At 39.3% G+C, this 24825-nt stretch overlaps 1 protein-coding gene and 1 non-coding gene across 2 annotated transcripts in view; both read right to left on the bottom strand.

The window, feature by feature from the left end:
- Positions 1 to 813: 813 nt before the first annotated feature.
- ESR1 (estrogen receptor 1) overlaps positions 814 to 24825 on the bottom strand; it is a 181855-nt gene continuing 157843 nt past the window's right edge. The window contains exons 8-10 of the mRNA XM_062573729.1: positions 9901 to 10034; positions 2765 to 2948; positions 814 to 1337 (exon numbers count right to left, since the gene is read on the bottom strand). Coding sequence (XP_062429713.1) covers positions 1103 to 1337; positions 2765 to 2948; positions 9901 to 10034 — 553 coding nt within the window. The 3' untranslated portion in view covers positions 814 to 1102. The remainder of the gene's footprint in view (positions 1338 to 2764; positions 2949 to 9900; positions 10035 to 24825) is intronic.
- TRNAE-UUC (transfer RNA glutamic acid (anticodon UUC)) lies at positions 9159 to 9230 on the bottom strand. The gene has a single exon. It is a non-coding gene; the product is annotated as a tRNA-Glu (tRNA).

The following is a 24825-nucleotide window of genomic DNA, read 5'->3' as shown; positions in this document are numbered from 1 at the left end:
CGCAACGAGAGCAGAAGCAAGGAAAGGTAATGTAAAGCATACAGCTCTGGCTGCAATGCCAACCCTCTTCTACCTGGGTAGGCAAGACTCTGACAAGTGCAATGGGATAGTCTCACCTGGCTATGTCAACCTCCTACTGTCATCCTGGCCCCTGAGTTGTTAGGGCAACAAAGTAAAGTAAAGCAGGTTTTTTTTTCATAAAATAGTACTAGATCATATATGTGTGTGTAAATTTCTTTTTTAAAAAGACCTGACAATTTCTGTAAATATTTAGTCTGATTTAAGAGCAATTGTTTGTTATCACTGTTTGCCGTGTTGTCCTTTGTACACATACTACAAAGCAACAGAGTGATTTAGCTTTATAAAATCAGACAAGATAGGGTGCACCCAATGCAATCTGGATAGAGGGTATAGTAAGAGGACTTGAAAGCTTGGTCAGTATGACCTTGAAAAGGAATAATCTGCTGATGTAGACCACTGTAAGGTAAAAGAAACCAGGAAAAGAAAAGAAGAAGAAAAATTATTCACAGACAGGGGTTCTTTTCTAGTGTAGGAAGAGAGGTGGGAATCTCCCTCAGTACTTTAATGAGGCAGTCACTAGCAGTGGAGTTTCACTACGGCACACTAAGATGCCAGTCAGCTATCCAGCATCCCTCACTGAAATACATCTGGGATCTCTACCAACCAGTTTCAAAGTTTCAAGCAAGTAAAGGATTAAATGGGCTCAGAATTTGGGATAGATACCAACAAAGGCTACCACTGTGCAACTACCTGTATGCACTGCTGGAATGGCCTATTAATTTACGTAGAATGAACGTTTATATTCAGATACCCAACTTACATGCAAAAGTAAATAAAAACACTGCAAATTTCAATTTAAGTTAGCCTGACAATCCAATCCTTGCTGGCTGTCCGTAGCAACAACATGTCTTCCATTTAGGAAGAACAATCAATTTAGGCAAGCGCTTGACAAACACTCAAATGGAAAATACAGGTGACTGATGTCACTGGAGTGTTTACATAGGTGGCATTATAGCTGAAATGAAGCATGAACTAGGTAGTATGCTGCTGGGTTTCTCATACCATTATAAGCTGTTTCTTTTTATATTGTATTCTGCATATTCTCCTCTTCTCTGTTGCTCATATAAAAAGACTGCAAGGAATGCGATGAAGCCGATGCAGTTGTCAGCTGGCTACGGTTCTCCTCTTCCATCGGTGCAGCACTCCTGGCTGCTGGGGCATGCAGTCGGTGAGCGTCCAGCATCTCCAGCAGAAGATCATAGAGAGGAACTACATTTTTGCACTTCATATTGTACAGGTGCTCCATTCCTTTGTTGCTGTGGGTTTTGATGAAAACAGATTACATTCCAAAATGCACTATAAAAAAGCTATCAGTTGCTCGGTTCATATACATTCTGGCTTATATAAAACACAAAATCTAACTTAATGTTGCAGTTGTTGTAGGCTCTTTTTTCCAGTAAGAAGAAGGTAGCATCTTAAAAGAACAATTCAGCCTGTTTATGAGCAGATCTGCTTTCTATGGGTGGCTCTCTTGTTCTCCTTTTCCTAAAAGACAACCTAGAACAAATGAACTCCTAATTTAGGCACTTCGATGAAGTGGGTAGGATGAATCTGGGCTTCCCCATAATAAAATCTAAAATATTGTCTTCTTCCTAGAAAATAACCTCAGTCAATTTGTTAGCAAATGCTCACTTGTAGCAATATCCATTCCCAAAACTGCAGAAACAATACGTAACTTTACTACATCTGGAACTTCACTAATTGTACAAATCCTTAAGAAAAAAAGAAAAGAAAAAGGATGGATCAACACGCAGACAAAGAAAGTCTACAACCTCCTCCCACCAAACACTCACACAGCTTGGCTTTTTCTTGAAGATCTGTACCAGCCCAGCAAGTAAAATCTGTATGTTTCAGCGTTAGTAGCTGTGATGTGGTGCTTACCACTATTTTAATTTTATCATTGAGCTAATGAAAATTAATATTTGTGTAACAATAATGTCACTTGTTGCTTTAAAAGAATAAAATCTATACTGTCTCTTTGTACTGTTTCTTTGTATAGGCACATTACTAACATGCCAGCCACTGAATAGCTACCTTAAAAGGTAATTAAGATTATAAGAATCACTGCTGAGACCAGTAGTGAATAGATTGCCTCACGCACTTTATCTCTAATTAGCAAAGGGCACAGTGCTCTAGACTGGGATTCAGGAGATCTGCATTTTATCTTTATCTATAAAATATCAATAATGATACTAATCTCCTTTCTAAAGTGGTTTGCAATCAAGCCACTTGTGAAAAGTGGCCATATAAAAGCAACAGTTTTATTAAGCCTTGTCTTACAGGAAACTAAGTCTCTAGAACTAGGCTTCTGTTACGTTATTATCATCTAGTGCAGTGCTTTTCAAACAGAATAAAAGAAGCACGTAATATTAGATGTAGATACTGCTTATGGCACTATCGAATAAGCAAAGGAGAAGAAAAGTAGAAGTAATAAATAGGGAAAAGCTTATTCTTTTCATACAGTAATCCAGCATACTATTTAGCACACAAGTTCCCTGTGTCTTTACAGAAAATAAACATTGATTTTTATTTTTATTTTTACGTTTTTTTGTAACAACAGCTCTATACAGTTTGTATTCCCACTTCTGGAGGAAAGTGCTATTCTGGGTGTTCCTCTGTGTGTCTGTGAAACCTTCCCTGCACCCCTACAGCGCAGCAGGGCTGACCACATGCTTGCTCTCACCTCATGTGCCTGATGTGCGAGAGGATGAGCAGGAGCTGAGCTAGTCGTCTGTGTTGCTGCTGCAGAGAAAGACCCGACTTAGCCATTAAGTGTATCAGAGTATCTGTGACTTTGTCCAGAACGCGGTGAATATAGTCTCTCTCTTCCAGAGATTTCAAGGTGCTGGAAAGAAAAGTGTACACACCTGGAGTAGGAAGGAAAAAGAAAACAAACCACAGACAAAAATTACTTTGATAGAGTCAGACTTGCCCAAGGGATGCCTCATGGCTGGCTTCTCTGGCTGCATTAAACCACAGGACCTGGCTGTACGTCAGCTCTCCTCTCCCTTCCCCTCCATCCTCTCTGCCTCCACAGTCTGCTTTGGCGAGAGGCAACTCTGGCTGCCCGAGACACAGTGAAGCACAGCGCTCGCCAAGCCAGTTGTTGACAGGAATAATCAGGAAGCCCGATGTGAGGCAGCACACCCTGCACCACGTCCTGGAAGGCGTGCTGGCTCATGCACATCTCCAGGCAGCCAGGAGGGATGTGGGGACAGTCACTACAGAGCACTGAGACACACGGGGGAAAGCACAAACCAACCAGATCTCTCAAGCAGGCTATTGGGAAATGGAGGTGTTATCCAGGAGCTTGTACGCAGAATCCATCAGCCCAAACTTCACAGGTTCATAAAGAAAACAACCCTTGCCCTGACAAAACTCACCCTGCTCCAGAGCTTGGTTTTGGCCACCCTGGCCAAAGAAGGGAGAGGAAGGCACCTCTTCCAAACCTGGCTCCATTCCACAGCCCAAGGCAGCTGCCCTTGGTGATGAGGAACATGTGCACCCAAGAGCTAGACCTAACTGTACGCTGTTCCTCTCATTCCTTGACTCCAAAACCTTGAGGAGACATTGTTCCTCCTCAAGAGCTCTGTGCTACTTACTAACCCAGCCCAGGCAATCCGCAGTATGTTCATTTTACTGTGTGAACAAAGCCAGTTTTTATTTGGCCACACTCACCTCAACAGGGACTTCCAAACCAACCAAGACCAAACCAATCAAACAACAACCTTGTAAGGTGCAATCCTTCACCTGCAAACCTGATTCTCTTCTAAAAGCTATGCCCAGAGCAAACCATGTAAACATGGTCATTTTATCTAGAAAGTGAGCAGCCAGAAGCTTTGGACTGGAAAGAAATTTTTTCTAGGGATGAAAACACCTTCAAACTCATCACCCAGCACCTCTTCTATGTCTATGTGCTCTAATCCCAAAGGCTTCCACTGGCAGCAATTCTTTGATACATGAAGCTTACCAGTTGTCTAAATAAGAAATTCTGAACTATTTTGCAGTTTTTGTCATAAATTTGTTCTGGAACACAGCACACAACGTCACACACTGGAAAAAAAAGAGAGTGAATTAAAACTGCTGTTTACCATTAAATAACTTAAGTGTACTTCAGGCACCTTAATACCCAGACTACAAATCTGAACAGTCAGTTGGTCTTCTGAATTGTGCTTTATACTGGTCTCTTGAACTCTCTAGTTTTTCCTGCTTTTTGAGGGGGGAGGGGGCGGGGGGGGGAGGCAGGGGTAGATGGCAGGGGGAGAATGAGGGGATAGAAGAATAACTTAGCTGGAATTCTCTGGAAAGGCAAAGTATTAAGCATTTCCACATAAAGCAGAGAATGACAGCTGGTAGCCTGGCAGAGTAATGGGAAGCTGGCCGTCAAGACCAATACGGATATACCTCTGAATTATCTGGACCAGTTAGATTCAGACCAAAAGAACAAGATGCTGACATCCAGCACCATGATGCAAATACAGGCAGTTCAGGTAGCTCACTTGCACATCAGACTCATAGCTGTGAAGCCAATGGTCAGTAGTATGGAGAACATACAAATTATTTGTGATCCAAGAAAAAATGCAAACACTTTGTTTGGAAAAAAAATCAAAGAGAAACAGAGACAGGAAAGGAAAGAAAGAGATCAAGATTATTAAAAAAAGAACAGCTGACATACAGCACAACCTCTGAAAAACATCAGTCAGAGCTCTTAATTCTGATGGTTTCCACATACTAGAACATTGCTTCGAATTTGACATATAAGAATAGCGCAATGATCTCTTTTCTCACATAGCTTTTTATTGTATTTTTGACTGAAATAAACTCACCAAAAATAACCCCAAAATTCTTTAGGCTTTTGTCAGCTGAATGACTCTTAACCATCCTTACATATGCCTACCGACAACACCAGGCATTATAGCACAGTAGTTTCCTGTAGGGACAACTTTCTTAACATGACTGATAAAATATAATCCATTAGAGGGAAATATTATTCTCATAATCCCATAGTGCTTCCATGGCATTTTAGTTCAGGCAGAGAATACTAGTGTGCCCTTGTAGGCTCACCTTAGTTTCATAGCTTTGAAATCAGCAAACAGAAATTCCTTGCAAGAGGAGCTGTTTCTCACTTAGGTCTAGTCCAGAAGCTAGTACAACTTATAAATCAAAAAAGTACTCAAAAAAAAAAAAAAAAAGAAAAAAAGAAAAAAAAAGCAACTTCAGGCAATTGCCAATCTATAACAACAGCCAAAAAAAAAGACTGTTGGTTTTCATTACTGCCCCAGGTGATTGCTCCTGCCCCAAGCCAACGACCTGAAATTTCCCCAAAAGAAATACCAGCTATCCACACACACACACACAAAGAGAGATTTGGAAGAAGAGAGCATAACGACTGTCCTAGAAAAGTAAAATTTAACAGCCTCAAAGGTCTTTCCAAGCTCTGAAGCAGAAAGAAAACCTTAATAGAATGAAGTTGTTTTCCAACTCTATATAGTATGTCAGTATCGTAAAATACTATAGGAGAGAGGTTGAAAAAGTATCACCCTGCAAGCACATGCCTACCTGCCTGTGTCTGCAACTGTTATGCACAGAACAGGTTCTCTCGGGGACTGCTGTCTTACCATGCCAGAAGTTGGCAAACAGTGGTAAAGGAATTTTTTGATATTACTGGAAGGAAAAAAGCCCTCCTCACCTGTTCTGTCAAAAAAAAAAAAAAAAAAAAAAAAAACAAAAAAACAAAAACAAAAAAACCAAAAAAACAGTTTAAAGCATCTTTATACACCAAACAATATCCCTGACTCTTCATCCCCCTCCACTATGCCTCACTCCTACATGTCTCCATCCCTGTAGCAAGCCGGACTGATCTCTGAGTAAATTCGGCCAAAAGAGAAAATAAATAAAAAGCATAATTTAAAAGGAGCTGGAAAAATCAAGAGAAAAGATGACAAACAATAGCCGCATGAAATAAGGCATCAAAAGGTCTGCAGGCTGCATGAAATCAACTAAATCTTTCCATCTGTATGGGCTAAACAATTAGGTGAATTAGTTGCTAAGGCAGAAGAGACCCATAGCTTCAAGTCCAAAATGAAAGCTCGTTGCTGTGCCACATAGCATCACTCTTCTTCTCAGATCTACTCAAAAAGTAAAGGTCTGGCAATGTGTTACCCTTCTTTGATATTTCTAATACTTGTTTTCTAGTGTTCCAGCATTCTATTGTTGGGCTAGATCTGTTTTTCAAGAATATAATTTTTTTTTAATTGAAAGGTTTATTGCTGTAGCTTTTAAGGGTAACTTGCATGCAATGATCCATGTATAATGTATACAGCAGAGACACCAAAATTCATTGTGCGTTTTTCTGCCGCTTCTTTAGTATAAGGTATATGTTTATTTCAGTATCTAATCACTGAATAAAATTTAGGTTTGAAGGAGGGGTCTGGAGATCATCTAGTTCAACTTCCTGCTCAAACAAGGCTTATTTCAGAGCTGGATTAAGCTGCTCAAAGCATCATCCAATTGAATTTTGTATCTCTGAAGACAGGGATCCTACAGTCCCCCTTACTGACCTGTTCCAGTACTTTATTTCTCCCTCTGTTAAGAACTTTCTCTGTTCATCTCATCAACATCCCCTTTGCTGCAGTTTGTCTCCATCACACCTGGTCCTTTCATTCTGCACCTCTGAGAAGCTTCTGGCCCTGGCTTCTCTATAACCCACTCGTTAGCTGCCTCAGTGCTGCAATTAAGTTCTCCCTTAGCCTTCCTTTTTCCAGGTGGAAGAAACCCTGTGCTATCCTCAGACATCCTGTACATCACGTGCTGTAAAGTACTTCACATTTACTGTGTGTCCAACACTGCACCTAAAGAAGGTTAAATATAGTCTGCCAAGAGAAGTATCTCAGAGGATAGTTCAGTGTACCTATGCTAAATAACAGCCATGCAGCTATTATACATACCCCAAATTATCTTATTTATCTGTCTCTGCAGCCTTGCCTCCTAATTTGCGCATCTAAAGGATCTGACAGCCAGAGATCCATGCCCACATTCCCAATTCCCAGAAAATAATTATTCCAATATTTCTAAAATTCATAGGCTATAGGAGTACAAAAACTGAAATAGAAAAGTAATTATGTTTATCCATTAAGGCAATTACAAGCAATATAGACACGCATTCCACAAACATATATGCATATATGTTTAGTTTACACTGTACTCAGATATACCATGCAGCACACAAGCCAGAATAAAACATGATGATTTGCATAACAAAGGTGTAAATTACTTTCACCATGAACCTGCAGCAGCTTTACTTGAACTGTGCCTTCTCACCTATTACCATCAAGACTCTTCTAAAACATGCAACTTCTGAAAAGCTACAAACATTCATTTAGTGTAAGAAAACAAAACAAAAAACTCCACAAAATCAGATCATTCAGCTCTGACCGTGTAGCACACACAACACCACTGAGCTGAAACACTTGCTGTGCAGTACTGAACATTGTAGGAGTTCAAGAGTTCAAGAGCTAGTATCTCCTAGCCTCACCCAATGGGCTCATCTCTTTTATGTGGAGAAGCATATCTGTCTCTGATTATCTGTCCACTGACTTCACTTGCAGTATTTTTTCACTATTTTTCCTTAGAGGAATCTTGAAACAAAAATCCCATTTTGAATGGATTGAATGGAATGAAACTGGGATGTGCTTATAAAGTATACCCGACAATGTCTGGCAGGGCATTGCCTAAATAACAAATCCAGTTTTCTGGATCAATACTAAATACAGCAGTGGGACAAAAACTCTTAACAGTGTGAGTCAATGACTTCAAATTCAAGACGAGAACCTTCAACGCATTTCATGCAAGCTTCCGATTCTACTTATGTTCTAACTTCAATTCAAATTTTTTATAAATCAAATATATATTCTAGATTTATTTAAGAGGATTATTACATTTGAACACATTAGTTAAAAATCTGGAGGAACATCACTTTTCATAAGGAACTAGAAAATACTCTTTTATAATCACCAAGATTATGAAAGGAAAATAAAATGTCAGACTTAATGTTTAATTACAGTTATCACACCTTGACATCCAAGATAAAATCAATAGCCCTTCATTCTTTGTATGCCAGGTGTTTGTTTCAGATGTCACCCTTTGGTAATTAGTGGTAATCACAACAAAACCTGAACCACATTAATATCTCATTGAACTTTAGTGTCAAATTTTATATTTAACAATGTTAATGTAACATATTGTTGGAACTTCAATCTTTTTTTTCTTTTTTCCTGACTAGATTAGGTCCAAATGTCCATAAAGGAATTAGTGCCTGGTTAATAAGGCACGTTTAGAACTGGCCGTTGGCGGAATTAGCTGAACTCATATTTCTTACAACTTGAAAAAATGCTCTGTTAAGCTACCAGATAGAAAAGACAGGCAGTCCTCCACAGGTGTTTTGTGCAGAGGCTAATACCATCTATGAGCTTAGGCTCAGTAGGAAAAGTGGCGAACAAGCGAGTCCTGGTCTCTCTTCCCTCTCAGGGAGTGCTATTAAATTCTGGCATCTCTAGCCATTAGGTAAGAGCTTAGCAGACACTTGAGTCTAAAATTTCAACTTCGGTGCCTCCATTATTGTTTTAGAGCTCTATCATTGCCATGAGAATATTGTGAGCTTCAACTCTGCATTTAAATGGAAATTGTCTGGAAATTTTTGTCATCTTAAACAGACAAAAAACCCTCCAGTGTGCAATAGAAAATATTTTCTGTCACACTCCACAACCTCTATTTCCTTATTTCAACCATGTGATGCAGAATTCATCTCAGCTGACTTCAGATATTTATGACATCTACATCTAAACTGGTTATCTAGCCACCTATTTTGATTTTTATAAACATACATATATTTATATAACCTGTATCATGGAATCATAGAATTGATAAGGTTGGAAGGGACCTCTGGAGATCATCCAGTCCAACTCTCAAGCGAGTGGTCCATATGGGGTTCAAACCCATGATCTTGGCATTATTAGCACCATGCTCTAACCAACTGAGCTAAACCTAACCCCCCAAAACTGATACCAACATGCCCTGGATTCCCACACCGGGAGTCGAACCCGGGCCGCCTGGGTGAAAACCAGGAATCCTGACCACTAGACCATATGGGAGCCCCTATACACACACATATATATATATATCTATATAAATATATATATTCATTTTTATCTTTTTTAATTCAGTCACCTATTTTTGAAGATTTACTTTAGAATGAGGTTTACACCCTAAAATACTTACATTTCATCAATTATAAAGGTAAAATGATCACATCAAGTTTAGATGTTTGCATTTTACTATAATGTAATCTATGATCTTTATATCAGTTTTGAAAAACCTAGTCACATCTTTGCCATCATTCCCCTCTATTTTACCATTACCAAAAAAAGGAAAGCATAGGCCCTATTTTAAAATTAGGCCTTGCTTTTGGATGGCATAAGTGTGACTCCAGCTACTTCAGTCTCTCCTAGTCCACACTTTGTCATGACCTGCCAGTACCTAACTCAGAACAATGGAAAAAAAAAAAAAATCACCCTTTATGTCTGCTGCGCTCTGTATATCAACTTCTTTTTGCATTAAATCACTGGCTCCTAAGTATAGCACTGAACAGGTTTACCATCCTTTATCCTTGCCTGATGGTCCCACACTGTATCTATGTTGATAGTTCCCTTTCAATTGCTGCTGTTTCAAAATGAAAACATCGTTCAGTGATAACAACCAGCATTAAAACCACATGCAGAAGCAGGAGCAATTACTCGAGTGAGAGCAAAGCACACCACTTACCAGAATTGAGCAGGATGATGGACTTAAGGCACACAAATTCCTCTCCCTGAAGATTCATCATGCGGAACCGAGCAGCAGTAGCCAGCAGCATGTCAAAGATTTCCACCATGCCCTCTACACACTTCCCTTGATTCCTGTGTGAAAACCATCAAGGGGGAGACATTCACAGCTTTAACCCTACAGCATGAGCTTTTCAATCCTGGATCATTCTCCTGAATTTGATTTCTCAAACACTGTCTCACTGCGTAGCACTTGATGTCCTAGTTTATGCTCATTTGGCATACATGTGATTACAAAAACATGATTCCCCGCATGCCACATCAAATGAATGAATAAATATTCTTTTTCCCAAAGCCATGACAATTTCACAGACTCGTCATCAGGAGGCATTACTGTGGTGGAAGGTATGAGACTGACTATATCAAAATTCACCTGGAGGACAAAGATTTGCTTAAATATCATTTTGATTTTTTTTGTGCTTCACTTTAATTTGTCCTTTTTTTTTAATTTCAAAGGTTCCAATTCTGTGAATTCATTTCTAACTAATGTTTTGTTCTTGTTTATACCTGCCCTTGCAACCTTTAATGTTCCAACCTGCTCCTTCTAATTTTCTTATATCAGCACTGTGCCTCCTTAAAGTCTAAAGTTTATTTATGAGCTGAAAGAAGGACTTTTGAGGCTAAAATTTTGTCTATATGAGGGGGTCTGATCTCCCCTCCACAAGCCTCACCTCTCTCCACAAGCCTCACCTCTTTTTTAATTATAACTTTAAACAAACTTAAAGTCCAAAGCTTCTGGGAAGCCTTCAACCATTCATTAATAATGGTAATTAATACTACCCTCTGCTCAAAATACTAGTTGTCTTCACTCGGCTGATGTTCATCTTGCACACCCAACCCACAGGCTGAGAATTAACATAAATTGTACATATTTTTCTTGAGAATCTTGCCTGCAACTTTGCTCATCACAAAACTTTAGATCATACATATTTCTACTATTTTTATCCATTTCTACTTTTATTAGGATTTCCTGGGTGAAATTTTGATTTCTCATAGTTTATGAGTGATGAGTAAATTTGCTGATTAAAAACATACCATTTTTAAACTATAGCTTTTATGACAAGAATTTTAAAGATCTTTACTATAGGAAACTGTAAAAGAAACTTCAAATTATCAGATGGCTATTCCATTTTAATCTGTATTTCAAACATCAGCTGAGCATTTCCTAATCTCTTTGTGACAAAAACAACAATTATTTGACTACTGGCGTAGATACACTGCCTCAGTCCTCATACAGTCACACTGTGGATACTCTTTAGCTGATGTCCAAACTTCCACAGGACTCTCTAGCCAAGCATTCACCACCTTTCATAAGACAGGTTTGGTTTCTCCTTCTTGTTCCAGCTCTCTGTTGGCTACTAAGCAGCTGCTTGCTGAGTGTCCTAAGTGCCTAATTCTCCCCATAGACTTCATCAGCACTTAGCTCAGAATTAGGATTTCCTTGGCAGGGCAGGATGCAGCACTTGGCAATGCAAAATTAATGGCCCTTCATAGATCTTAAAAATCTCACTGAAGAAATGATGGTTCAAACTATAACAGCTTCTCACATATGCCCAACAATCCTCTGATGATTTCATATATTAGGATGACAAATGCTATGGCAACAAGTGCAGCATAAAAAGAACTTAGACAAAAGATTAGCAGGCTTAAGATTAACGTGCAGGCAGGCTCGATGCAATGTTCCACTTAAAATCTGTTTTGCCTTTGGTATGCTCATTTAAAACGCCTTGAAAGAGGAACTGAACTAAAGGACTGGCCTCAGCCTGCTACATTTGAACGTAACTTTACTGAAATTAATAGTTCTGCCTCTTTTGTATCAAGGATGACTCTGAACTTGGAAATGCAGTTTTCAATTATTTGATGACTTATCAACTCTACACTTTAATGCTGGATGTGGAGAGCTCTTCACTGACAACCATCTTGCTGTCCTGATGAATCCTGTCTCAAGAGAATAAGGCTGAAAAACTGAACTAGTTGGTCTCTACTATATTTCTTTTCTGCTTGGACAGTGATAAGACAAACAAAGGCAATGCAATACTCAGTAGCACCACTGGCAAAACAGAAAGAGGCAAAAATCAGTCACTCAGAATAAGGCAGGAATATACAAAATTTACTACTGCCTCAGAATCTATTTTTTGTGTTAAAATTTAAATCCTATTGAAGCAAAAAAAATGCATGAATTTTTATAGTGGGAAAAATTCCTCTGCTTCTGATACAATGAATATTTTGCCTATGACTATTGGGGGATTAACTTTATGTATAAAAAATTAAGCAGTTTCAGAGGACTAAAAGCTTTTAAGCTTTTTTGCATTTAACTTAAATAATGCCCAAAATAGAAGCTTTGTTTAAGAATTTAGAATTTCAAAATTATGTAGAGAAGAAAAGTTTTCCATAAATCATATGGCAAATGGCCCATATTAAAAAAAAATAATAATAATCCTTTATGGCTAGTTAAGATATTCGCTTGCTTTCTAAAAACCTCAAATTAATGCTAGTCACTGTTCAAAACACTTTATAATATTACAGAATCTGGACAAATTGCCAAGACCACAATTAAAAAAAAAAAAAAAAAAAAAAGTAATCTCTTTTTAAAATGAGGCCTTTTAAAATACCTTGTGGTCATGCATGAGATGGAAAAGATATGTTAATAACAAATAAGAATTATTGCCAGGCACTCTATAAAAATAATTTAATGGATTGTAGTTTACAAGATCAATATTCTAATGTCTTATCAAGTGGTATAACCTACAGACAAAACTTGATTTTCAGTCCTATATGCCTTAGGAAAACAGATCTTATTTACCTTGTCTAAATTTCCATGTGTGCATATTTCACACCAATTCAATTCACATGATCAGTAAGAAATAAAAAAAGATGTAAAATTAAGAGACTGTAAATATCTTCTAACCTCATTTGCTTCGGTATCTATTGTGTGCAAAATACACAACATCTGTTGTCTGTGGCACCAGAGAACTCCATAAAAAAAAGAATAGACAAAGCACTAACGGCAAAGTGAGATACCTGGCTTTAGGTGTTCAGGTGTGCAAGCAATAATTTAGGAAATTTTGTTTTATTATCAGACTTAGACTGCAGATCCTGCCTCACTGAAATCAACGGGGAACTGGAGGAGTTTAGCATCTTTGAAATGCAGGCTTCTTATCAAATATTTTTATTATCTTGGCTACAACACTGGTTTTCTTTGTTACCCAACAGAAACTATTTGAAATAGGTGTTCCAGAGGAGAAAACAACCCTGTTCAGAAAACTCTTTTCTACTTGTTTGTCTCATTTCAGTGACTCTTTTCAGTGAGGATGATTTTTACAGCAAATTACAGGCATACTATGTATATAGTGATGCTGTCTCCAGTTCTCCTAAACTACCTTCCTACTTTTTAACATAAAAAGACAATATTATCACAGAATCACATCATGTGTTTATAGATGTATGTCCAATTGACAAAGCCTAGATAACATCACTGAAGCACAGATTAACCAATAGATTGTCTTTACCCCACCAACATGCTGTTGTCTATGTGTACTTTCAGCTTACTGAAAATAAAAGAGTAAAGGCATGTTTACTGCAAGGTGACAAATTACATTCTCAGAAGAATTCTTAAAATTGGCTATTGGGAAATGTTTAGGGAAATTAAGGCAAGTGAATTAGGCTGTTAAGTTTAATTATTAAACTGCATTAAGCTAATGCATATGAGTACCATGTGCTTTATAGTAAGTCTATAGAATCCCAAATCATTCAGGCAGAAAGGCTCAGGAAGCCTCAGTCCTACCTCCTGCTCAAAGCAGGGTTAGCTGTGAGCTCAAATCAGGTCACTCTGGATTTTATTCAGTCGGGTCTTGAAAATCTCCAAGACTGTACAACCTCTCTAGGCTAACTGTTATAATGCTTAATTACTTTCATAGTGAATATAGTGAATTATTTTCTCTCTTATATCCAGTAAAAAAAAAAAAACTCCTCTTTATCACCCCTCTATCTCCCGCCATGCATCTTAATAAAGAGCCTTAACAACATCCTAGTGGCTATTAGAAGGTTAGATATCCCTGGAGCTTTCTCTTCTCCAGGCTGAGCAGGCTCAGCTCCCTCAGCCTCTCCTCACAGGACACATGCTCTAGCGTCCAACCATCTTGGTGGCTCTCGACTAGACATGCTCAAGTTTATAAACATCCTTCTTATAATGAGAGGCCCAACACCAGATGTAGTATTCCAGATATGATATGATTCCAGATATGGTTTAATAAGTCTCAAGTAAAAGGGAAATAATCACTTCCCTTGATTTACTGGTTACATTACCATTGATACAGTCCAGGATACTGTTGGCTTTCATTGCTGCCAGGGTGCACTGCTGGCCCATTCTCAGCTTTCTCTCCAGCAGGAACCAGGTCCTATTCAGTAGAGCTGCTTCCTAGCCAGTTAGTCCCAGCTTGAACTGTAGCAATAGGCTAAGTCCATCATTTTTGTTGCTGGATTTCATGAGGTACCTGTCAGCCCATTCTTCCACCCTGTCTCTCTGAATGGCAGACCTGCCCTTGAGCATATTGACTGCACCTCTCAGTTTGGTGTCATTTGCAAACCTGCTGATAGTATGCTCCATCTCCTCCTCCAGCTCACTGACAAAGGGAATAAACCAAGTCTCATGGACTCTCCGGAGGAACTTCACTTGTAACTAGCATCCACATAGAGTGCAAGCCATTAACCACAAAGCTAGCCATTTTATCACAGACGGAAATGGGGTTGGTGAGGCATGATTTACCCTTTGTAAATCTACGGTAATTCCATCTCTGCTTCTCCTTTCTGTGCCCAGAAATGGCTTCCAAAAGGATTTGCTCTATGATTTTCCAAGGGACCAAAGTGATGCTCACTGACTAGCTCCAGATTATTTTTCTTTCCCTTTTTTGGAGCTGGGTGCAAAATTTTACTTTTTGTAATCATTGGGGACCTTCCCTAGTCTCCATAACCTCTCAGAGATGATAGAGAGTAGCCTTGCAATGACATCATCCAGCACTCTTGGATGTAGCCCACCCCACAGACTTGTATGTGTTCAGATTTCTCAGGAGATCCATAATTCAGTCCTCTTTTACTACCTCACTCCTCTCCTCCTTGAATTATGCATCCAGGTACTAATAGTCTAAATGTTACTTATGTCTTGGCAAGCCCTACATATTGGGAATGTCTTTTGCAACAATATAAGATCAAGTGAAAGACAAATGGGAAGGAGGGGATAGACCAAATTGCCATCTACAACTGTTTGAAAAGATGATGGAAGCAAACTCTTCTCAGTAGTGGCAGGTGTTAAAACAAAAGACAATGGCCACAAGCTGCTGCATGGAAAGTTCAGGCTGGATAGCAGGAAAAACTTAATCACTAGGATAGTAGTGCAGCCCTGAAACAGGTACTGAGAGGATACACAGCTGGCCTAAGCTAGTGTTGGCAATGGTCCTGCTTCAACTGGGAGATTGAACTAAATGACTTGCAACCAACATTGCTGTGATTCTAAGTGAATTTCTGGAGAAGTTCCTGAGAGAAGTTAGTTTCAGAGGGTTTGGTTAGAAGCAAGAATTTATTGCTAGTGTTGAGCTTTTTAATGAAGGATTCAAACATGCAGCCAGTACCTGACTACAGAATAAGAACAAACTTTAAATCATACATTTTGAATGAGATTTCCTCCACTAATGCAGTGGTAAAAACCCTATTCTATTACAGCTCTTTGGCTTCAGTTTAAAATCTGGAACAGAATATAAAATAGAAAAGAAAAAATAAAATACAAGAGTTAATCTGACTTTCTCATAATCTGAAACCTTTTTATAAGTTTAAACTTGTTTTGTATTTTGTACAAAGCTTAAGAAAAAGTGCAGTCCTGTCCTATTCATAATAATCTGTACATTATCAATACATAGCTCCTCAACATTTCATCCTCCTTATATTCCATTCACATATTTCTATTTGGTTAGGATTTGCTTATATTTCAAAGTCATGGCATAGGAAAGAAAATTGTTTATCTGTCCAGAGACAGGAACACAAATACAGAGGGAGGAAACCTAAAGTAACAGCATGCACATTTGTCAGAAAGGTACCTTTTTTTGTTTTTAGTTGACTAAAATCTTTTTCAGTTGATTTAGTACTCTGTTACAGTAATTATTTCATGTTGTTCAAATACAATATTTTTGGCTACTTATGCAAAAATATGTGCCATTAGTGTCAACATATGAATCACAGTCTGAGAATCACTAACAGCTGGGCAATTGGAGTAGTAAGAAACTGGAATTAGCATAGTTCAATGTGGAATCAATCTTTTTTTTGCCTTAAAGCAAGAGAAAGAGTTGCTTGAATCAGACACTTGCAATTAGATCTATAGATCTAATTAGATCTATAAGAAATGAAACTAAAGCATCAGTACCAAACACAATTTTGAGTGAAGAAAAGCAGCAGGACCAGATAAACACTCCAAGAGCAAGTCTACTTGAACATCAATGCTCATGGCTTCTATGACAAAAAAGCAACAATTAGGACTGAATCTGAGGTTCACATAGGCAATTCCCGTGTCTTCCAGCACTGACAAAGTCACCATCTGAACCTTTTATGATGTCTATTTTCTTTGTTCTTTGGATCAGCTCTGAAACAAAAGCTGCTGGCTTATCCATAGCCCAAAGGGGAGATGTTAAAATAAACCCAAACAAGAAAAAGAAATTCAGGAAGGCTTGGAATAGATAAAGGAAAAATTCAGCACAACCATGATTTCCTGTGCTATTTCTGAAGTATAGAAGATCTCTGAAAACCTTTTAAGAATTTGTATGTCCTATCCATTCAAGCATTATTGTAGGCTTTATACATAAATTGTGCCTGTCTTCAGGCCAAGAGACAATGTTTATATATGTTAACGCATTCTATTAATAGACATTGCTAAACACTTTCTACTCCTATGTAAAGTAAAGCACCCAAATATCTTAAGTTTGCTGTTGGGAAAGCTTCATCACTAGAGGTTTTGAGACCAAATCAGACAAACATCTTTCAGGACGTCTTAAGTATTGTCAAATCTGCTTTGGAGCATAGAGTGGACTCTAACTCTTTGAGGATTCATCCTTTTCTACAGTACTATGATTTATCAGTAATTAAAATACAACAAAAATGTGGAAAAGGTTTGGGGGGGGGATGAGCAGGAAAAAATAAAATCTAAAATAAGAACTCCTCTAACTTCCTGAAAAAAAGAACAAACTCCAAAGAACTTTGTCCCAAGGTAGGACAAAGAGAAGCAGAGATTATAAGTAAAATAAACCCCAGTATCAAATATAAGGCCTACTGATGACTAAAGAGAGAGAAATGCTTAGCTTACTTGTTGTTCTGTGTAGGTATTCATGAAGGTAAACAGCATTTGGCTTTTAAAAAAGTTGTTTTGGTCACAATAATCAGACTTGTACAGTCACATGAACTTGCAGCTGATCAGGTCTCCAGCTTCTGAGAGAGAGAGAAATGAAAAATACAGGGCTTCCTCTGACTTGTTTCTACATGATCTCTTTTTAGGATCAATTTGTTCATGTGCTTTTATTACTAAAGTTGATAACAAAGTAATTCATGGGTGATAACTTCTTTTACTCATCTCATTTTTCCCCAAACACTATCCTTCAGATGGCAGATCCTGAAGACACTACAGACTATAAGAAAGCACTTTATGATAAGAATAAAGTTCCCTTTAAAATTAATTTAAATTAAATTTAAATGTAATTCAATATAAATATCCATTGGTGTTTTTACATCCTCCTTTTCCTGTAGCATACTAAGAGAGCCTTTCTGTTTCCTTTTTGGTATAAGCTTCTCATCAGATAAAAAGTATGGATTGACTGCTGGCTAACATCTATTTTAAGCATTTTAAAGTAAGTTTGAAATTTAAAAGTCATTATGGCTGAATAGAAGATAATCATAGAATCACAGAATCGGTAAGGTTGGAAGGGACCTCTGGAGATCATCTAGTCCAACCCCCCTGCTCAGTAGGGTCACCTAGAGCATGTTAGACAGGGTTGCATCCAGGTGGGCCTTGAAGATCTCCAGAGAAGGAGACTCCACAACCTCTCTGCGCAACCTGTGCCAGTGCTCCATCACTCTCCCAGGGAAGAAATTCTCCCTCACAGTCAGGCGGAACTTCCTATGCTTCAATTTCTGCCCATTGCCTCTTGTCCTGTCACATGAGACAACTGAAAAGAGTTTGTCCCCGTCCCCTTGACACCCTCCCTTCAGGTACTTATACACATTGGTAAGATCCCCTCTGAAACTGCTCTTCCCTAGGCTGAAGAGGCCCAGCTCTCACAGCTGTTCCTCATAGGGCAGATGCTCCAGCCCTCTGATCATCTTTGTAGCCCTATGCTGGACTCTCTCCAGTAGCTCCATGTCTCTCTTGTACAGGGGAGCCCAGAACTGGATGCAGTAGTCGAGATGAGGCCTCAGCAGGGCTGAGTAGAGGAGCAGGATCACCTCCCTCGACCTGCTGGTAACACTCTTCCTAATGCAGCCCAGGAGACCACTGGCCTTCCTGGCCACAAGGGCACATTGCTGGCTCATGGTCAACTTGTCATCCACCAGCACTCCCAGGTCTTTCTCTGCAGAGCTGTTCTCCAGAAGGTCAGCCCTCAGGTTGTACTGATGCCTAGGGTTATTTTTCCATAGGAGCAGGACTCTGCAGTTGCCCTTGTTGAACCTCATGAGATTCCTATCCACCCAACTCTCCAGCCTGTCCAGGTCTCTCTGAATGGCAGCACAGCCCTCAGGTGTGTCAGCCACTCCTCCCAGCTTGGTAGCATCAGCAAACCTGCTGAGGAGGCAATCTGTCCCTTCATCCAGGTCACTGATGAAAAAGTTGAACAGGATGGGACCACGTACTGAGCCCTGGGGGATGCCACTAGCCACAGGCCTCCAACTAGACTCCATGCCACTGATGACGACCCTCTGAGCTCTGCCTTTCAGACAGTTCTCAATCTACCTCACTGTCCGCTCGTCTAACCCACACTTCCTGAGCTTATCTAGGAGGATGTTATGGGAGACAGTGTCAAAAGCCTTGCTGAAGTCAAGGTACACAACACTGCTCTCCCCTCCTCTACCCAGCCAGTCATTCCATCATAGAAGGCTATCAGGTTGGTTAAGCAGGATTTCCCCTTGGAGAATCCATGCTGGCTACTCCTGATCACCTTCTTTTCCTCCATATGCCTGGAGATGACATCCAGAATGAGCTGTTCCATCACCTTTCTAGGGATGGAGGTGAGGCTGACGGGCCTATAGTTGCCTGGGTCCTCCTTCTTGCCCTTCTTGAAGACTGGAGTGACACTGGCTTTCTTCCAGCACTCAGGCACCTCTCCAGTTCTCCAGGACCTTTCAAAGATGATGGAGAAAATGGAGATGATGGAGAGTTGCCTGGCAACAACATCCGCCAGCTCCCTCAGTACCCGTGGGTGCATCCCATCTGGGCCCATGGATCTGTGGATGTCTAGCCTGCCCAGAAGGTCTCTAATCCTATCCTCCTCAACCAAAGGAAAGTCTTCCCTTCTCCAGACCTTCTCCCTCACGTCCAGGCTGCAGGATTCATGGGGGCTGCCCTTAGCAGTGAAGACTGAAGCAAAGGAGGCATTCAGTAATTCTGCCTTCTCTGTATCCCTTGTCACCCGGGCCCCCGCCCCATTCAGTAGTGGGCCCACATTTTCCCTAGTCCTCCTCTGGCTGCTGATGTATTTGAAGAACCCCTTGCTATTGTCCTTAACATCCCTTGCAAGAGTCAATTCCAGCTGAGCCTTAGCATTCCTCGCAGCATCTCTACATGCTCTGGCTGCATTCCTATAATTCTCCCTAGTAGCCTGTCCCCTCTTCCACATTCTGTGTATTTTCTTCTTCTGTTTGAATTTGGCCAAGAGTTCCTTGCTCACCCATGCAGGTCTCCTGCCCCTTTTGCTGCACTTCTTAGTCACAGGGACGCACCACTCTTGAGCTTGGAGGAAGTGATATTTGAATATTAGCCAGCTATATACAATATCTATAATATTTGCAATAGATATTTTAGAGATGCACATTTATAGATAAAAACAAGTAACAAAAGTCTAATTTAAAGTGTTCTTCATCTATGAGTAGTCACAGAATCACAGAATGGCTGAGGTTGGAAGGGCCCTTGTGGAGATCAAACCAAATACCTGCTCAGAGCAGGGTCAGCTAGAGCAGGTTGCTCAGGGTCGTCTTTAGCAAGGCTTTGAATATCTCCAAGGATGGAGACTCCACAATCTCTCTGGCCAACCTGTACCTGTCTTTAACCATCCTCACAGTAAAAAAAGTATTTTCTTATGGTTAAGTGGATTTTCCTGTATTTCATTTTGTGCCCTTTGCCTCTTTTACTCTCACTATGAGAACAGTCTTGGTCTGTCATCCTTATAGCCTCTTATCAGGTATTTAAATACACTGGTAAGATTCTCCCTGAGCCTTCTCTTCTCCAGCCTGAATCAACCCAGCTCTCTTAGCCTCTTCTCAGATGAGACATGCTCCAAAACATTAATCATCTTTGTGGCCTTTGCTGGACTATCTCCAGTAAATCCATGTCTTTTTTACACTGGGAAGCCCAGAACTGAAGATAGCACTCCCAATGCGGCTTCAGCAGTGCTGACGAGAGGGGAAGGATCACCTTCCTTAACCTGCTGGTCACACTCTTCCTAATGCAGCACAGGATACCATTGATCTTTGCTGCAAGAGCCTTAGCTGTTAGTCAACCAGTTTCCATCAAGACCCCCAAGTTCTTCTTTGCAAAGCTGTTCTTCAGTTGGTTAGTGCCCAGCCTGTACTGGTGCATAGCATTATTTCTCCCAATGTGCAGGCACTTGTATTTCCTCTTGTTGAACTTCATGATATTCCTGTCATCCCATTTGTCCTTCCTGGTAAGGTCTCTCTGAATGGCAGCACGACCATCTGGTATACCAGCCACATGTTCCAGTTTTACATTATCTGAAAATTTGCTGAATGTGCACTCTGTCCCATCTTCATTAATGATGATTAATGTTATACAGGTATCAAGGTGAGACAGACAGGTCTGTAGTTCCCAGGTCCTCCTTCTTGCCCTTCTTGAAGATAGAAGTGGCATGTGTTTTCTTCTAGTCCTCAGGAACCTCTCCCAGTCAACACAAGATTTCAAAGATATCAAGAGTGGTCTCACAATGACATCAGCCAGCTCCCTCAGTACTCACAGGTACGTCCTATGGTCATGGACTCGTGTATGTCCATTTCGTTTAAATGTTCCTGATCCTCCTCCATCAACAGTAAGTCTTCACTAACCAGACTTCTACTCTGGTATGTGAAGCTTGGGATTCCTGAAGGCAACTCTTACCAGTAAAGACAAAGGTGAAATAAGCATTCAGCCTTTCCTTTGTTCTTTGTCACCAGGTCTCCTCCCCAGTTCCACAACAGATCCACATTTCCCCTAGTCTTCTTTTTGCTGCTGATGCACCTGTACAAACCCTTCATGCTGCCCACATTGTTTCCAACTCCTGCATACTTCCTTTCTGTGTATGAGTTTAATCAGGAGCTCCTTGTTCATCCATGCAGGTCTCCTGTCAACTCTGCCTGTTGTTGAGCTGGAAGTGATTCTTCAATACTAACCAGCTCTCCCTCTTCTCTCCAGAGCCATATCCCATAGGCTTTTCCAAGTAGGTCCTTAAGGAGGCCAAAGTACGTTCTCCTGAATTTCAGGGTCGTGACCTGCTATCTGCCTTGCTCCTCTTAGGAACTCTACCATCAGAAATTCCTCCCGGATTCCACCAGGCAATCTGCAGCAGACATCCACCACAACATCAATCACGGTCTGCCAACTAATCTCAACTCTTCATCTCTCAACAGGCTCATCACCTGTCCCCAGGCAGAGCTCCACGCATTCCCTAATAATTAATCTCAAAACTAACAATAAAGGGAAAGGTGAAAGAGAAATGCCATTATTTCAAGAGATTCATTAGTCCTCTACAGCTTGATGCATTCAATTCTATCATGTGAGTAACCTGATTGTCTGAGTTGGACTTTCAGTGAAGGACACATTGCAATAAAAGATGAGATGAAAATAAAATGCATTTTTTTTTTCAAATTTATTTTGAATTGCAACTTTGGATTTACTTAGTACATACGGATTTGTTCCCTAGGCAATACAGAGCAGCAGGTCACTAAAAAAGTGTTCGGAATCAAACATCTGTAACCTTTTTCCTTCTATTTTTCTGATAAGTCAATGGTAATTAATACACCCAAAATAACCCAATGCCAATAAACAAACAAACAAATAAATAAGTAAATATTCATTTGCTCAAGAGACAGACTGACTAACAGTATGATGTCCTGAGGTATTTGGAATATTTTGCAAGGTGACAGCCTAGCAAAACATTCTGTGATTTCATTCTGCGATTTCATTCTGCTACTGTTCTTTTGTATCTAATCTTTTGTCTGTCAAAACGTCTGAAAGTGCACAGAAAACTTCAGAAGATACTGTTTTCAGAAGTGGTGGGAAACTTGCAGACAATATCCATAAAAACCATAAATTATTCAGCTGCACAGTCATTGTGAATGTCATAAGTCTTTATGCTATTAACACTAGCTGTGGTAAAAAAGAGAACCACAGCCACCTGCCATTGCTCAGTAAAGGGAGAACTCTTCAGTTTCTTCTGGATGAGAAAAAGAGATGAAAACGCTACATCGAGAACTGGAAAGGGAAATGAACAGCAGTTTCCAAATACAAATGTGAATATTAGACACCTAGATTTTTCCATAAAAAGAAGAAAATAACCTGAAATAACTACATTTAACTGTTTTTTGAAGTTCTTAGACTGATTGTTTGCTGCTAGATAGTTTTTCAATAACAGTAAGAAAATAACAATAGAACATAACAGGAGAACAACCATACTGACTCGTACCAATGGTTTATCTAGCCCTTGGTGAAACATACAGACCTTTGCTTAATACTGGGTCTCCTGTATTAAGAAACATCATTTGTTTGTTTTAAAATTGCATCTGTTAATTTCATGTGATTACCTCTATTTCCAGTTTGGAAGAGATAAATAGTGGATTATTATGGATCTCAATGTGCTCATGACTTTAGAGAATTCCTATCAGTTCTGTTTCATTCTCCTTCCTCCATTTAGCTTCACAAGTAGAACAGTCACTCTAAAGAGTTATTTTTTGTACGGAAGCTCATCTTTGTCTTTGATCACTTGTTTTACCGTTCTGGGTACCTATCCTAGTTTTATAAGATTCCTGTTAAAAGTGGGAAAAATCAGAAAGGCACAGTCTTCAAAGTACTGATGCAACATTGATTTACACAGCAGTAAAATGATGTTACGTATTACTTCTTTTTCCTATCATAATGATTCCTAGGAAGGGAGGTATAGTCTATTTACTTTCAAACTCTTCGTGAGCAATGAATTGTTGATTCCACAGAACTCATTACTTTAACAGTGAGATCTTGTTTGGGGTGGAACAGTCAGCTAAGGATCCAGTTTATAAAGGTTAGGACTATTCTCTTCGTATGTGTACCAGCTGCTTTTGTCAACACAAAATTTCTCCTTTTTTTTTTTTTTTTTTTTTGTCAATAATTCGCATTCAATATTGTAAAGGTCTTTTTGCAGTTCTCACCTGTATTAATTTGATAACTTAAAGTCATCAGCAAACTTTATTGAGTTTACACACCTTTTTCCAGATCATGTATACTAGTTGAATAGTATAGATCACTATATGAACTCCAGATATGAAATATCTGAGAAAACTGACCATTTACTCCTCTCTTTTCCTTTAAGAATTTACTTAATCTATTTGATGACCTTCGCTCTTATCTCATGGAATCTTAGTTTCTTTAAGAATCTTTCGTTATCATTCTTGTTTAATACTTTTGGAAATCAAATGAGATCTCCCTCATCCATTTGCTTTTTAATTTCCTCAGAGAACTCATATATATTTTTGACACACGACTTCCCTTTACAAAACACACGGTGACACTGTCATACTTACCCATGCCTCCACTCATTCTCTTCATTACACTATCTGTTCTATCAGTTCTCCTAGAATGGACATCAGGCTTATCTGCCTGAAGTTTCACCAACTTTTTTGAAAAAGCAGCACTGCATTTTCCATTATGCTGACACTGAGGGTGTTTTGGGTGAGAAGTCATCTACCTCAGCTAGCAATTCAGCTATTTCAATCAAGAGTTTCTTTACAATACTGGTATAAATACCATCTAGTTGGTAAGATACTTTTGAGTGACACTCCAAACCTTTAAGTAACCACAGATCACAGTGATATTTCAGTGTAACAGTTTTAGAAAAATGATGACATACGTCTCTTTCGTCTTTTTGGAGAAACATCACATTTTACTCAAAATTATAAACCGCCTACTGTCAGTCCTGAAAAATTTCAGTCCTGGTCTAATGACATTTTTAAGGTCTAGTTTCTTGGGAGCCCTCCAGACAGGAAACATCTGGTTCATCCCATTGGAAATCTAGGCCTGTACTTCTGGATTTGCCTCATACAAGTTACTAACTTTCAAAAACAGAATATTAAAGTATTGCATTTATAGGATTTTTTTTTTTACTGTATCAGGTACTGCACATTAATTGCAAGCTCTTTGAGCTTTTGTCTTTGCTAATTAGACCTATTTTTCCTAATCTATAATTATTGTCAGTTGAGATTTTTAATGGCATCAATTGTACATTGTAAAATAAACTCGTTATATGTGATGGATAGACTGCTAAAGGTCCTGATCTTGAACCAAGACTCAGGTACTACATTAACCAAATAAAAAATGTGCATTTCCCACAGAACATTCTATCTAATTACATGGTAGAATAGAAAGGGAAAATGAGATGATACT

This window comes from Rhea pennata, chromosome 3, assembly GCF_028389875.1.
Source record: "Rhea pennata isolate bPtePen1 chromosome 3, bPtePen1.pri, whole genome shotgun sequence".
In the NCBI taxonomy this organism is placed as follows: domain Eukaryota; kingdom Metazoa; phylum Chordata; class Aves; order Rheiformes; family Rheidae; genus Rhea; species Rhea pennata.
Note: the sequence above shows the minus strand (reverse complement) of the source record. Positions and strands in the feature narration are given on the sequence as shown.